Source organism: Sus scrofa, chromosome 6, assembly GCF_054392235.1.
Source record: "Sus scrofa isolate SSC_HxYL_T2T_F1_AM1 chromosome 6, Sscrofa_HxYL_maternal_Yorkshire_Landrace_v2.0, whole genome shotgun sequence".
In the NCBI taxonomy this organism is placed as follows: Eukaryota; Metazoa; Chordata; class Mammalia; order Artiodactyla; family Suidae; genus Sus; species Sus scrofa.
Window position 1 is genome coordinate 79,727,204 of NC_139388.1, and position 14,688 is coordinate 79,741,891.

A 14,688-nucleotide genomic window follows, 5' to 3' on the forward strand; every position below is an offset into this window, starting at 1 on the left:
GAGGCAGAATTCTAGGCTCTAGACGCAGAGCAGTGAGCAGGGCTGCCATGGTCTCTGCCCTCATGGTGCTCACATTCATTGTGGGCACAGAGATTAGACACCCAAATAAATACCAGAGGGTGATGACTGTGGGGGAAGTGACAGGCGGCTGGCATGAGGACAGGGAGGGCCACATTGAACAGGCTGGCCAGGGAGAACCTGGTTTGTCTATTTTTTTTTTTTTTTTTTTTTTTTTTTTTTTTTTTTGCCGCACTTGAAGCATATGGAAGTTCCTGGGCCAGGGATCGAATCTGAACCGTGGCTCTGCTACCCCAGCTGTCAACTACCTTCTGACTCTACCTATGTCTCCCCTCAGGCCAAATGAGGGGCTCCCAGAGACCCACTCGCAGAAATTGGCGAAGCTGGCAAAGGAGAGGCTGGCATCTCCCCTACTCCAGCTCACCCCTCCCTCTCCATAACTGGGGAGAGGTGGCTGCTGCGGGGTCAGGCTCGGGCCCCGGGCAGGGGTCAGGGAGGCAGGAGGCAGCCTGCCCTCCCACCTCCAGCATGGCAAGGATTGTAAGGTTTCAAGGGTCAGGCAGACACTGAGGAACTGGCAAGGTTTGAGCCTCGCTGGTGTCCCCTAGGGGGCTGCTTGCAGGCAAGGGGACCCCAGCCCCAAGAAGCTGGAGGGTGGACCACTTCAGGAGGAAAAGGGAGTTCGGCAGGGGATGAAAGAGATCAAACCAGGTCAGATCTTCCACAACACTACACGGGCTCTGTAGTGGGGAGACTGCCCCAGGGCTCCCCGAAGAATTCACACACGCTAGCTTGGAAGACCCTGCCCCCCCTCCACCACCTCGTGTCTACCTCTCTCCCTCCAGCCATAGTGATTACTCTCCTGGCTGGTCCTCAGGCATAGCCAGCACACTCGTGCCTCAGGGCCTTTGCACTGGCCATTCCTTTCCACCAAATGGGACTCTCTCCTCGCACATACAGGTTCATTCCGTCACTCCATTCAGGTCTCTGCTCAAATGGTGTAACCTCAGCGAGGCCTCCCCAAACCACCTGAATTCATATGACACCGAATCTTTCTACCCCCTTACCTCGCTTTACACCCCACACCCCACACCGTGTCTGTTTCCTTGTTCACGGTTTCTCATGAGAGGACAAGTTCTAAAGCTCTATGAGGGCTGGGGCTCTGTTAGCCCCAGCACCTGCCCAGGGCCTGCCACATAAGAGGTGCTCGTGAAATATCTGTTGTAAGAATGAAGGAAGGGGAGTTCCCATCGTGGCGCAGTGGTTAACGAATCCAACTAGGAACCATGAGGTTGCGGGTTCGGTCCCTGCCCTTGCTCAGTGGGTTAACGATCCGGTGTTGCTGTGAGCTGTGGTGTAGGTCGCAGACATGGCTCGGATCCCGAGTTGCTGTGGCTCTGCCGTAGGCTGGCGGCTACAGCACCGATTAGACCCCTAGCCTGAGAATCTCCATATGCTGCGGGAGCGGCCCAAGAAATGGCAAAAAGACAAAAAAAAAAAAAAAAGGAAGGAAGGAAGGAATATTTGGGCACCTACCACACAGAGGGAGTGAGCAGGTGTCGGCCAAGCAAGCCCCCTGCAGTGTCAAATCAATACAAATGTCTTGGCCATTTTTTCTCAGGTTCCTCAGCCCAGACGCTACCATGGCAGAGGAGAAAGGGACCCAGAAAGGCGAGGGAGGGAGCAGAGCACAGAGCAGACAGTGGACTTCCCGTCATGGCTCAGTGGGAACCCAACTAGTATCTATAAGGTTGCAGGTTCAATCCCTGGCCTTGCTCAGTGGGTTAAGGATCTAGTGTTGCTGCGAGCTGTGGTGTAGGTTGAAGATGCAGCTCGGGTCCTGCGTTGCTGTGGCTATGGTGTAGGCGGGCATCTACATCTCTGATTCGCTTCAACCTCTCACCTGGGAAGCTCCATATGCCGCGGGTGTGGCCTTAAAAAAAAAAAAAAAAACAGACAGTGGTTCTTGGGTATGGCCAGCTCCTGCTCAAGGGGAGAAGGGGAGTGTTGGATGGGCTACAGGATGAAAGTTGTTGTCTAATCCCTCTCTGGGCTGCAGAGTTTCTATGTACCCAGAGGCCACCTTCAAGGCCCCTCAAAGGTGGTGTTCAAAGCAGGGGCGCATCCTTCAGTGGGTCATGTAAGCAACTAAAGCATCTTTTAAAAGAATGAAATAGAATTGAGTAGAAAATACCAGACCCACGACAGTCAGATTAAGTGCTATTTCACGAAGCCTCTGTTTCTTTTTATTTTTCCGGCCCCACCTGCAGCATGTGGATGCTCCCAGGCTAGGGGCTGAATGGGAGCTGCAGCTGCAGGCCTAAGCCACAGCCACAGCCACAGCCACGGCAACACCGGATCCAAGCCTCATCTGGGACCTATGCCGCTTGTGGCAACGCCAGATCCTTAACCCACTGAGCAGGGCTGGGGATCAAACCAGCGTCCTCGGGGATGCTGTGTTGGGTTCTTAACCTCCAGAGCCACAATGGGAACTCCACAAAGCCTCTATTTAAAGTTCACAGACACACCTGTGTATACACTAAGACTTTTCTATGTATGTGTACTGGATCACGATGTGAAACATATTTATTCTTATGGGTCCAGTCAAGAAAGCTTGAAAGTCACTCTTAAGGTTCCAGCATGCATAAGGCAGGCCCCCAAGGGGTAGACAGGGCGCTGCTGGCTGCAGGCTGCCTCCCAGGCACTCTGAAGGGTGCTGGAGTGTTCCCAGGCCCCTGCCCATCACCTGGCACTGTTTTAAAACTGCAACCACAGGAAGCTCCTGATTAAGGATCCAGTGTTGCTGCAGCTGTGGTGCAGGCTGCAACTGTGGCTCGGGTTCGATCCCTGGCCCGGGAACTTCCACCTGCCGAGGGTGAGGGCCAAAATGAATAAAAAATAAAAATAAAACTGCAAACCACAGACTTGGGGAGCAAGGGGGTGCTGGCAGGTGATGTCAGAGGCCTGGAGGAGACATTACTTGAACAAGGTCATTCGTTGGGGTGGTGGCAGACGTGGACTCCTGGCTCCCAGCCCCGCCCCGGCCCTCCTGCCCCCCCCACCTCCGTTGGGGTGCAGGCGCCTCTGTCAAAGCTGCCTTCTCCCCCTGAGGACTTTGGCCCCGTGATGTCACAGGCTGGTTGCTATGGAGACGTCAGGTAATGAACCAGCCCAGGGTGAAATCACAGGCTGCTCTTCGCCCAGCTGGGACCGGGAGCCACGTCACCACTGGCAACTGGAAAAACACAGCGTTTCTCGTGGGGTGGGGGCTGGGGGGTAGCCTGAGGAGACCCCTAGCCTCTGCTCCTGTGAGCACCTTCCTCTTCCGAGGGAGCTGAAGGGGGGCCCCTCCCTTTCCCTGTCCACACCCTACTCCCCTGAACTCAAGGTCTGAGGTCCCTTCTCAGCTCTGCCCCTCCCCCACGTGCCCTGGCCACAGAAGTGACAGGCTTCTGGTTGCCATGGCAGCCTGGAGAGGGCCATCTTGAGCCTTCAAGGAGAAGGGGTGTCATCTAGATGTCCCCTCCGTCCCTCTGCCTTCAACTAGAGAGTCTCTGCTCACAAAGGATGTTTCCTGCCTGCCTATGCCAGCTCCTCAATCTGCTATAGACTCCAGCCACCCAGAAAGTTCCCCCTGATGTCTAACCTAAACTCCTCTTACTGCAAAGCTCCCACAGTGGTTTTCTCTGCTCATTCCTTGGGTGAGCCGGCAACGTAACCACTCAAGATTCCTCTCACCTCCTTCCTAGTCGTCCGGCCCCCGTGGCTGTTCCTTGGTGCCCCGGGTCCCAGCCCATTAGTCATCATAGTTGCCATCTGCCCCCAGTGTGTCTCCCGGGGTCCTACACCCTGCCCCACACCTCCCTGAGCACAGGGAGGTCCCATCCTTCACCCTGCTCCTTCTTAGCAGCCCAGAGAGGGCAAAGCTCCTCTTGAAAGCACACAGTAGCTGAGCAGCAGCCTGGGTCTCAAGTCCCTTCCCTGGACAGTTGCGGGCCTCCCCTCTAAGCTTCTCAGGACCCCTGCGGCTGAGTGCCCGATGGGGTCCTCCCTCCAGCCACTGGCCGGGTGTGTGCCACCCGGCTCTGACAGGCCAGGCTCCAGCCTTGCACAGAGCACAGCCGGCAAGGTGCTCCTTCCAAGGTCACTGCCCTGGGTTTAAATCTAGGCTCTTCAAGGCTAGCTCCAGGGCTGTGGGCCTGCGGCACGGCCCCGGGGCGCCTTGGGGTTCTCATCTGTGAAATGAGAACCCTGGAAAGAGCTGCCGTGAGGCGAGACACCTGCCACTGCAAACACTCCAGAAGCGACACCCTCCCTGTCCCCCTCCCCTCCTAGGCCTCAGATCCTCATTCTGGGATCTAGGGTGGGACAGATCTAGGGTGTCACATCTCTGGTCCTGTCCCCAGGGCTGCAGCTTGCCCTGGGGGTTCTGAGAGGGAGGCCCCCCAAGGGTGAGCCCTTGTGAGTCACTGCCATGGCCTCAGTCTGTCCCCCAGAGCTTGGCAGCGGCCTGGCCTTGAGAAGACAAAAGTGCCCCCCACTTCTCAGGACACTGTTTTCAGGTCACCAGAGCCTCAGCAGTAGTTCATCCATCCATCAGCAGGTGCAACTCAGAAATGCCCAGAGGGGTCCCTTTCCATGTCCTCTCCAGGACCTTCCACACATCCTGGCTCCTTTCCACAGCCTCTGCCTTCCTGTGGCCCGACTTCTTTGAACACCCTGCTCTAGCCTCACCTCCTCCAGGTAGCCTGCCAGATTGGCCTTAGCTGTATTGGGCTGGTCCCTTAGCAGGAGCCCTAATGGGCAAAATCTGGCCTATGTGATCTGCTGACTCTGTGTACTGAGTACCTATTATGGTTCAGGTACTTTCCTCGGCTTTTCCATCCCTTCTCACTCATTCAATCTTAACATTGCACAGTAGATGCTATTATGCCCATTTTACATGTGGGGAAACTGAGGCTCAGAGAGGTTAAATCACTCCTGCAAGGTCACCTGCCAGAAAGTGGCAGAAATGAGGTTCAAACCTAGGCCAGTGTAAAACTCCAATGCTTGTGCTCTATTCACTGACCAGTGCTGACCTAGAAGGTCTACAGGCCATTTTTCCAAGTGTGTGTGTGTGTGTGTGTGTGTGTGTGTGTGTCCTGCCTGCCTCTCCACTAGGCTACTCCAAGGGCAAGGTTGTGTCTCCCTCCTCAGACTGTGAGCGTCTAAACGGCAAGCCCCCATCTACCCCTTTCTCAGTCTCCCCACAGCATCCAGGAGAACTCTGCACACTGGCTCTGCTGGGGCCAAGGTGAGACGGGACTCGGGGGCTGTGGGTGAAGGGGTCACAGTCCGTGTGTGACCCCTTTAGAGCGTGCGGCTTCTCCCAGACATGACCAGATGTCTCACTTTCCAGAAGGACCACCTCCGTCTCCAACTTCTGCTCTCACCACCTGCCAGCCCAGGGCATAGACCCCAGGGCAAGGCCAGGAGCTGACGGGTGGTCTGGAGGGGAGGCCTGGGGCAGGAAGGTGCAGGCAGAGAGGTTCCAGTGCCAGGGGCAAGGGTTGGGTGCTGAGAGGCCCGGAGCTGGAGAGAAGTGGCAGATATGGATTGCTCCATAGCGACCGTCACCAGCAGTGGCAGGAAAGCCCAAACCAAATGCCAACAGTTGAGTTATTCCAGAAGGTTGGATTTTTTAAGCGTTGGCCACATGCTCAGTACCTCTCTCCAAGTGGGGACTTGAGAAAGCAAAGTGTTCTGTACTCAGGCTCCGGGATCACACAGGGTGGGATTCAAATTCTCCCTGTGTCCGGGCTGAGAAAGCAAAGTGTTCTGTACTCAGGCTCCGGGATCACACAGGGTGGGATTCAAATTCTCCCTGTGTCCAGGCTGTGTGACCTCAGGTAAGACCTTTCCCATTTCTGAGCCCTACGCAATGAGGACTAATGAGGTCAGGTGAGTGATGCCTCAGCCAGCTCAGGCTAAGTACCCAATAAATGGTAGTTTAAACATAGATAATAAACACAAAACAGCTGGTAGAAACAGCATTGTTGCCTCAATCTGGCTCCAGTCCCTTTCCCCGTGTCCTCAGCACCTCGAATGCCTGCCACCTGCTTCTTTTCCCATGAGGTAGGATGGTGCTTGGAGCGTCTATGGCTTCCCCTTTCCCAGCCAAGAGGGTCTGGGTTAGCTGTCTGCACGGAAAGGTAATAAATAAAAAAAATTTTAAATTAAACTGACAGCTAAACTTACAGTGCTTACTACTTGCTGGGCACTGGTCTGAGGGATCTGCATGAATTAAGTCATTTAATCCCCTCCCGGGAACCCTAAAGCATCAGGATCAGTATTAGTCCCATTTTAGAGATGAGAACACTAACACACACACACAAGGTTAGGCAGCTTGCTGAGGTCACGGGGCTAGTGCATGGCCGAGCAGGGGTGCAAACCTAGGCTGGCCGGCTCCAGAGTTTGCACTCCCGACCTCTCAGGCCTGGCATGCAGAAGCTAAGTGGGGTGGCTCTGCCAGGTGTGGCCTGTACCTGGGGTTTGGCTGGGGTGGCCCAAGCTGTGTATGGGCTCTGGGCTCCATCTGGCCCTCGGCAGGAGGCACGTCATCCCTGGCTCCAGACTTCAGGCTGTGCTTGGAGCAAAGGGGCTGTTATTAGCAATTGGGGCAGATGTGGACGCTCGGGGCTCATGGAAGCTGCCCTGGGTCTGAGGGCCGGCTGCGTGGTACAGAGGCCAAGGGCCCAGGCTCTGGAGTCAGTGTGACTGGATTCAAGTCCTGCCTCTGCTCTTTCTTACCTATGGGGCCCTGGGCCCCGCTCAGTTTCTCCATTGGTAAAATGGGGGCGGGGACGGTACATACCCTAAATTAGCTAGTTGTGCCTAGAATGTTCCCACTGGGGCCCTGGGAAGCCGTAAGCACTCTATGGGTATCAGTGACAATTAGAGGGGTGGGTGGCCTCCGCTTAGTGGTCAGGCCACGCAGAACCCTGAGCGCTGGGACAATGGTTGTCCTCGGCTCACGTGGCTCACAGCTTCTTTACCTGCATCCAGCTTGCCTGCATGCATGAGGAGGCTAGAAGCGGGCCTACTCCCTCAGGAGGGGGACAGGGTCTGAAAACACAGCTAGATCTAGAGGTGGCCCTCAGGAGCCCCAGCCACAGAGGGAAGGGTGGAGAGGACCTCTCTTAGGTCAGGGTAACCTCAGACAGGCATGGCAGAGGGTTCCAGCACCAGGTCCAGGGGATGAGGTGGTCAGAGGACCTGGTCCCCAGCCCTGACACAGCCTGGCAGCCTGACCTTCAACAAGCATCTCTTCCTCCTCGGGTCTGACGCTCACAGCCAAGTCCATCTGGGGCCCACCTGGGGCTGGGCCTCCAGCACCTGGCACGGGATGGCTGAGTGATGGGGGAGACAGACAACAGGGAAATACCAGCTCCCCAACACCTGGCGCCTGCTCAGAGCTTCGAGGTTTCTAGAGACACGCGGAAAGCCTGTTGGTTCTAAAGAATTCTTAACATTCCTCTCTCTCTCTTTTTTTTTGTTTGCTTTTTAGAGCCACACCTGCGGCATATGGAGGTTCCCAGGCTAGAGGTCTAATCGAGCTACAGCTGCTGGCCTACACCTCAGCCACAGCAATGCAGGATCCAAGCCGCACCTGTGACCTGCACCACAGCTCATGGCAACAGCAGATCCATAATCCTAACCCACTGAGCGAGACCAGTGGTTACTAGTCGGATTCATTTCCACTGCACCGCAATGGGAACTCCCCCTCACTCTTAAAATTCCCTTCCCTTATGGTCATTCTGTACCTTCAGAGCAGGCGCTGTGCTGGGCTCATCGCTCTGGGGGCCCGGCATGTACATGGTGCCTGGCACACAGCAGGTGTCACACTAACATCAAGCTTCATGAATGAATAAGTGGCTGAACCTCAGAACAGCCTAATCCCCACCATGACACCCTCCTGAGACATCCTGAGCCACCTATCTGAATGTCCCACGGGGACTGGTGGGCAGAGCCCCGGAGAGGGCAGAGGGTGGGGGGAGGGGGTGTGCTCCTTCCCCAACACCCCCCGGGATAGGTCTCCTCCAGGGCCTGCCAGCCCCTCCTCAAGGCCTGGTCATCCCTCCACATCTGGGTAAGCTGCTGGGGGTGACAGGTAAGGTGGCAGCGCCCCCCAGGCCGTGATTGGGGTCAGTGGGTTTGGCTTCAGGCTGCAGCGCTGAAGCCAAGGCCTCAGTCACCCCCTCACCGCACCCCAAAAGGCTCACCAGGGTGGGAGAATGGCCCAGCCAACCTCTTCTAAAATGCCACTCAGCAGCCTGTTGGAAAGCTGGTGGTGGGGAGGGTTCCAAAGGCCAAGCTGCCCAACCCCCCCAGCTTTGTGTAGAAGTCCCTGCCACTCCCACCCTCTCCCACTCACTATGGTGCCAGGGCAGCTCACTCCAGCTCCCCAGACACGGCCTTGGGGGGAGCCTCAGGGTTGAGGCACTGGAAGAGAGCAGGAGCTTGCCAGGTCAGAGTGGCTTTTAAAGACAGACAGAAAGGCCCAGGGGTGACTGGGAACATCAGCTGTCTCTGTCCCTTCCTGTCCCCTGACCAAGGATGGGGGTGGGGATGAGGAGTTAGGGATGAAGGTGGGGGAAGGGGAACCTTCCTTATAACCTGTTCATCTCCTTTAACCCCTTGTGGCCAGTGGGGTCTGGGACTCTGAAGTCAGGGGCGTGGGGTAAGGAGCACAGAAGTGGGGGCACTGAGCTACTAAGGTCTATGTCTTGGAGGGCGTGGGAAGGAGGGTCGGCTTGCTCTCCCGCCGTCCCGCAGTCCCTCCAGAGAAGCCAGGAGAAATCAGAAGCCTGCCGTCCCTCCGAGGCACACGGCAGGGGGCGTGTGGCTGCTGGAAAGGTAGCGACCCTGCTTCTGCCACCTGGTGGGGTGTGGTTCCAAGCGGGGCTGCGGTGACCTCCCCACGCTCGCTCTCTCCGCGCTGCTGCCCCCTCCCACGCCCTGACCCCCTCGGGGCACCTTGTCCCCTGGGACTCGGCGGGGGGGGGGGGGCGGGGTGTGCGGCTGGCCGCGAAGGGCGGGTCGTCCCCCTACCCCCACCCCCACCCAGGTTCTCCCGAGAGGCCGAGGGGTCGTGCCTGCGTCCCCGGCGCGGGGACCCGGGCCCCCGATTCCTGCTTCTCCTCGCCAAGATCTGTGGCCCCCTCACCTCGCGACACGCAGGAGCCCATCACGGGGCCTCGGGGTCGGGCCGCTGAGCCTTGAGTGCGTCCGGCCGCCGGGCGCTCATGTCTGCGCGGGCCCGGGGCTCACGCGCGGCGCTGGCGCAGCGGAAGCGCGGATTCGCAGGGAAGGGCCCGGGGCTCCGCTCCGCTCGGCCGCCGTTCCCGCCGGGTCGTCCCCGCCGCTGCCGCCGCCGCCGCCGTGCCCGGCTCGCCGAGCGCCACCGCCGCCCGCGCCGCGCCCGCCCCTGCCAGCCGCGGGCAGCACGGCGGGCGGGGCGGCCCCGGGGAGCGCTCGCCCGGAGCCCCGAGCGCGGAGCCCGCGAGGCCGCCCCGCCCCCAGCGCCCCGCCCGCAGCGCACCTGTTGCCGCCGCCGCCAGGCTAGGGGCGGGGGCAGCCCCGGGGCAGGGGGCAGGGGAGCTGGAGGGGGACCATAGGCCCTCGGGCCTCCCGAGCCACCTGGTGACAGGGGCTGAAGGTCAGGGAAGAGGGCGGTGGGGGCAGGGAAATTTCAGCATTTGGGCCACGAAGAAGTACACGACATTCAGATGTCTCTTGTGCCCAAGTGGCAGGGGAAGACACAGGCTCACGGAGATCAGATGCCTTGCCTGAGGGCCCTTAGGTGTCAGGGACATCATCGGTGGGGGGGGGGGGGAACACTGGCCCAGGCTGGGGATACAGAGGGTGGGGATGAGCGTTCGGATCCCTCCACCGGGTCTCCTGCAAGCGCCGGCAGCGAGGTGAGAAGGCCCTTTGGGCTGAGCCCGTGCAGAATGGCCAAGTCCTTTCTCAGACCCGCAGCTCCCTTCCGATGGGGCCCGCAGTGGCCCCTCTAATCACTCACACTGGCTCTCTCACATCCCTACCCACGAACACAAACACACATGGGTACACCCACACACACACACCCATATTTACACACACTGGCATTTACACACAGCCACACACTCAGACACACCCCCAGCTCCTTAGCAAACCTGCCCATGGCCCACAGATCCTCAGCTTCTCAGCGCTCACTTTTACATCCTGCCGACTCACTCCATCCGTACACGTTCTTGGGCATCGGTTAGAGCAGGTGTCCTTGTGCCCCTTTTCCAAGTGAGGAAGCCAGGTTCACTGGTTCTCTTTAAAAACTTGGGGATGGACCAGCGGGGTTTGAAGGATGAATGAGGTTTGAGACAAGGGGGTGGGGTGGAGCTGGAGGCCTCTAGCCGGGCTGGATCTGGGCCCGGTGGGACTGCCAAGGGGTGGGGGTGGGGAGCAGTGGCGTGGATGCTGACGTTATCTCCTTGCCCAGGCCCGGTGCCCTCTCTGGAGTAAAAGCCTGGTGGAGAATGACCCTGGCCATGGGGGTCGGGGAACTATTGTGAATATGGGCTCACCTCACACAAGCTGTGTGACCTTGGGCAAGATGCTTCCCTTCCCCGAGCCTCAAGGTTTTTTGCTGCCAACTGGGTAAAAATATTTTTTGTTTTTTTTTTGGTCTTTTCATCACCCCTCAGGATATGCGATCAGATCTGAACCACAGTTGCAAGGCTGGATCCTTAACCCACTGCGCGGGGCCGGGTTTTGAACCTGTGTCCCAGTGCTCCAGAGATGCTGCCAATCCCATTGTGCCACAAGGAGAACTCCATGGGGGTAAAATCTTGCCTCATGGGAGTGAGATAATGTGTGCAATGGGCGTTCCCATCGTGGCACAGTGGAAACAAATCTGACTAGGAACCATGAGGATGCAGGATGAATCCCTGGCTTCGCTCAGTGGGTCAGGGATCCAGCATTGCCGTGAGCTGTGGTGTAGGTCACAGATGTGGCTCGGATCCTGAGTTGCTGTGGCCGTGGTGTAGGCCGGCAGCTGTAGTTCGGATTCAAACTACTATGCCACAGGTGCAGCCCTAAAAAGCCAAAAAAAAAAAAAAAAAAAAAAAAAGACTGACACTGATACAGGGCTAAAAATAAATAATGTAATGGTGAACACAGATATAATGCATTATTACCTCACCAGTATCCCTACTCCCCCCCAGAAGCCTGAGCCTTCATTCAGTGGATGTGTACAAAGCACCTACTATGTGCCAGTGTGAACAAGACAGATGTGCCAGTCTAGAGTCCAGTGCTATACCCAGTCATGGATGCTCAGAGCCCTGCATGCTCTGCCCCCATCTGACCAGCCTCCCCTGCCACCCGCCCCGCCGGTCTGGCCTTGGGGAGGACAGCTCTGAGGGGATGGATGCCTTGGGCAGTGCCAGCTGTGTGGCTGCCTTGCATGGAGATGGAAAAGCCGGCCTGCCTGCCGCTGGGCCCTGGGCCCCATCCTGTGTGGCCCAGGGTAGGGGAGGCAGAGGTGTCCTTTCTCTTCTTCCTGTCATGGGGTGACTGGAGCTGGCTTGGAGGGAGGGCTCTGACTCACCATGACGCAGGACGCTTGGTCACAGCTGCGGAGGCTCCCAGCTGGCAGCCTGGCAGCTATGGGGGCAGAGGGGGGAGACAGGGAGGAGGACCCCAGCACGGAGTATGGGACAGTTTTGGAGGGGAGAGGATGTGCCTCCCTCAGCCTGAGACAGAGACAGGTTGAGTGGTCCCACCCAGGGTACCTTGCTTACCAACCCAGGCAGAGGCAGGGGGGGTGGGTGGCGCTCTGGCTCTCCCAGCCTCTAGCATTCGTGCTGGTCAGTTCCACATTGACTCAAATCCTCTCATTGCACAGATGAATGCTCAGAGATAGGCAGGGGCTTGCCCAAGGTCACACAGCAAGTTGGTGGCAGAGTGGGGACTAGAACCCAGGTCTCCTGCTTGGCAACGCAGGCCTGGCACGAGCCTGAGACCGGGCCACACCGGGGTGGACAGCTCCCCCTGGCACACCCACATTCACCTTCCCAGTCCTTGGAATTCTGCTGAAGCAGACGATTCCCAGATTCCCAGACAGCTCCAAGATGTGTGGTTGTCCTTCCCCGGGGCCAGGCTGTCCTTTCCCAGCTCAGCCCACAGCCCATCTGCCCTGTGACCTTCCACTATCCTCCCCTCCTGCGCCCTCCTTGCCTCATCCATCCATGGAGGAGGAGAGGCGGAGACTCCTGGGGGGTGAGAGGACCAGGGTGAGTGACCAGGCTGTGCCCTTCAAATCTCTGAATCCATGCTTTTGGGGATCCAGCCGGAACCCCTACTCCTGTGGCCTGCCCCACTTGCTCCTATTCAACCAGTCCACTCGTCCTGGGGTGGGCACTGGAGCATAGAGAGCAGATGCTGCAGGGTTTGATCAGAGAGAGATTAATCAGCGGGAGCCGTTACAGTGATGAATCAGACTCGGTCCCTGCCCAGGCAGTCCTGGGAGGCGGGACGGTGCGGTGCAAGGGGAGCCACATGCCCCAATAATTCGGGTCAGGGTGGACAGCAGCGCATCCCCATGCCAGCCAAGTGTGGTAGGAGCAGAGTTGCCTCTGCCAAGGGTCATGAGGATGGTTTCAAGGCAATGGGTGACCCAGCAATGGAATTTTGAAGGCTGAGTGGGATGTTGGCAGGCAGAGATGGAGGAGGGCTCTGGGTACACAAAGGCTTGGAGGCAGGGAGGCTGGGGGACACATGGGCAGTTGGCTTATATGTCGGGGTCCAGTGGGAGAGAAGAAACTTCAGGCTGGGGTTGCCCTCCTCCCAGCCTCAAACATCTCCTCAATATTGGTTTTCATTCCCAGGCAGAGCTGGATAAGCAGAAAGAAAATAGAACTGGAAGCCAGAACTCCTGTGCCCAGAACAATATATAGTAGATGCTCAGTAAGTATTTGTTGACTGAAGGCAAGAAAGTGAGCCTTGTCCAAGGTCACATATAAGGCCATAGAAAGGGGTTACGGCCAGGACTGTCTGATTCAACCTCTCGTTCACCCAGCAAATACTTATTGAGCACCTACTATATGCCCAACACTGTATGGGGCTGAAATTATGATATGAATGAGTCAGGTTCCTGTTCACTGGGGGAGCGAGAACAGAATGGGGGCGGGGGTTGGCATTAACCCAATAATGACCCAGGCAAATTGAGAATCACAACCCTGAAAAGTTCTAGGCAGGAGCTCTTGAGAGGGTAGAGGAGGACTTGATCTGGTCTTGAAGGTGGAGGGAGTGTCCTTGGAGGTGACAATGGCTGAGTTCAGTTCCCTGGGTCTCTGGAAGCCCAGCCTGGCCTGGGGGTCCCAAGAGCCAGGGTTTGGGGCCTTTCTGGGAAGCCTGAGGAAGAGGGCCACAGGATGGCCTCAGAATGTGCCCACTCTCAGTTCCAGCTTCTAGCCCAAGTGGGGTGACTAGTCAGAGTCTACCTCCTCCAGGAAACAAGCTGGGATAGGGAGAGAGAGAGAAGGGTGAGACCAGAGTCTTATGGGGGAGACAGAGTCCTCAGGGAGCTCAAAGTCTGATGGAGGAGACACTGGGGTCACTCAGGTGAGACCAGCCCCAGACCCCGGGGCAGCTTCCAGCCTGGTGAGTGAACAGGAACAGGCTGAGTTCATCTCGAAAATGTCTGCCCCAGCTGCTTCATGACAGGATCCCTTTTTCAAGTTCCAGAGGCTGTCACCCTGATTCCTGAACCTCAGGATCTCTACAGGGAGGAGGTCCCCTGCTAGGACCAAGGCAGAAGCACTAGGTTAGGCTCACCTGAGATGCTCTTCCTGAGCTGTCTGTGTCACGTGTCTTGTGGCCACTAGAGGGCAGCCTGAGACAGCGTCATTCTTCACTGCTTTCATTCCTTCTTCCCTGGCCAGTTGACCCAGAAAGCACGATGCTTGGCATCTCCGACCCAGCCATGGTTCAAGGTTGTGCATTGTGCACGCTGCACAAAGGTACCCAGCTGAGGAGGAGGGACACCGAAACCCTGCCTGCGCTCTGGTCACCAGTAATAATCACAGCAGCTGAGAACTTCCCATATGCCAGCTGCTGTGCTGAGACCCTTACGGGTCCTGTCCTGTTTAATCCTCCCGGTAAACTTCAGAGGTTACTAAGCCATGATTATGCTGGTGCAGCCCTGGAACTCCAGGCATTCCCCCTCTATCTTGACCTCGGGGGTGATTTGGAGCCGAGTAGCTCCCGGGGACTGGCAGGATCCCCTCCATTCGGGCCCCTGGACGTTTGCACAGACTGTGCACTTTCCCTCATTTGGTCCACAGCACACATATCTCAGCCACAGAGGCCTTCCCCACTTCGCTTCCTCATTTACATCTTCATTCATCAACTATTGCTCAAATCAACACCTGAAATGTGCTGTCTGAGTAAATAATGGGATACAGTTGAGAGTAATCAGACAGGTCTCAGCTGTCTTGGAGATTAGAGGAGGGGTCAGCAAACTGGTCCGTGAGCCAAATCCGGCCCTTGGTCTATTTTGGTAAATAAAGTTTTATTGAAACATATCCGTTCTCGCTTGTTTATCTATTGCCTGTGGCTGCTTGCCTTTGCAACTGCAGAGTTGTGTATTTACAG

At 57.3% G+C, this 14,688-nt stretch overlaps 1 protein-coding gene across 4 annotated transcripts in view; it reads right to left on the minus strand.

The window, feature by feature from the left end:
• FAM131C (family with sequence similarity 131 member C) overlaps nucleotides 1-14,688 on the minus strand; it is a 301,322-nt gene that overhangs the window by 9,286 nt on the left and 277,348 nt on the right. The window contains exons 1-2 of one of the 4 annotated variants that reach the window (XM_021095409.2): nucleotides 9,224-9,334; nucleotides 6,543-6,638 (exon numbers count right to left, since the gene is read on the minus strand). The exons of 1 other annotated variant lie outside the window; for it this stretch is intronic. In XM_021095409.2, coding sequence (XP_020951068.1) covers nucleotides 6,543-6,618 — 76 coding nt within the window. In that variant the 5' untranslated portion in view covers nucleotides 6,619-6,638; nucleotides 9,224-9,334. Of the gene's footprint in view, nucleotides 1-6,542; nucleotides 6,644-9,223; nucleotides 9,567-14,688 lie in introns of those variants that run through there. 2 more of the 4 variants (XM_005665034.4, XM_021095411.2) reach the window with 2 other exon arrangements.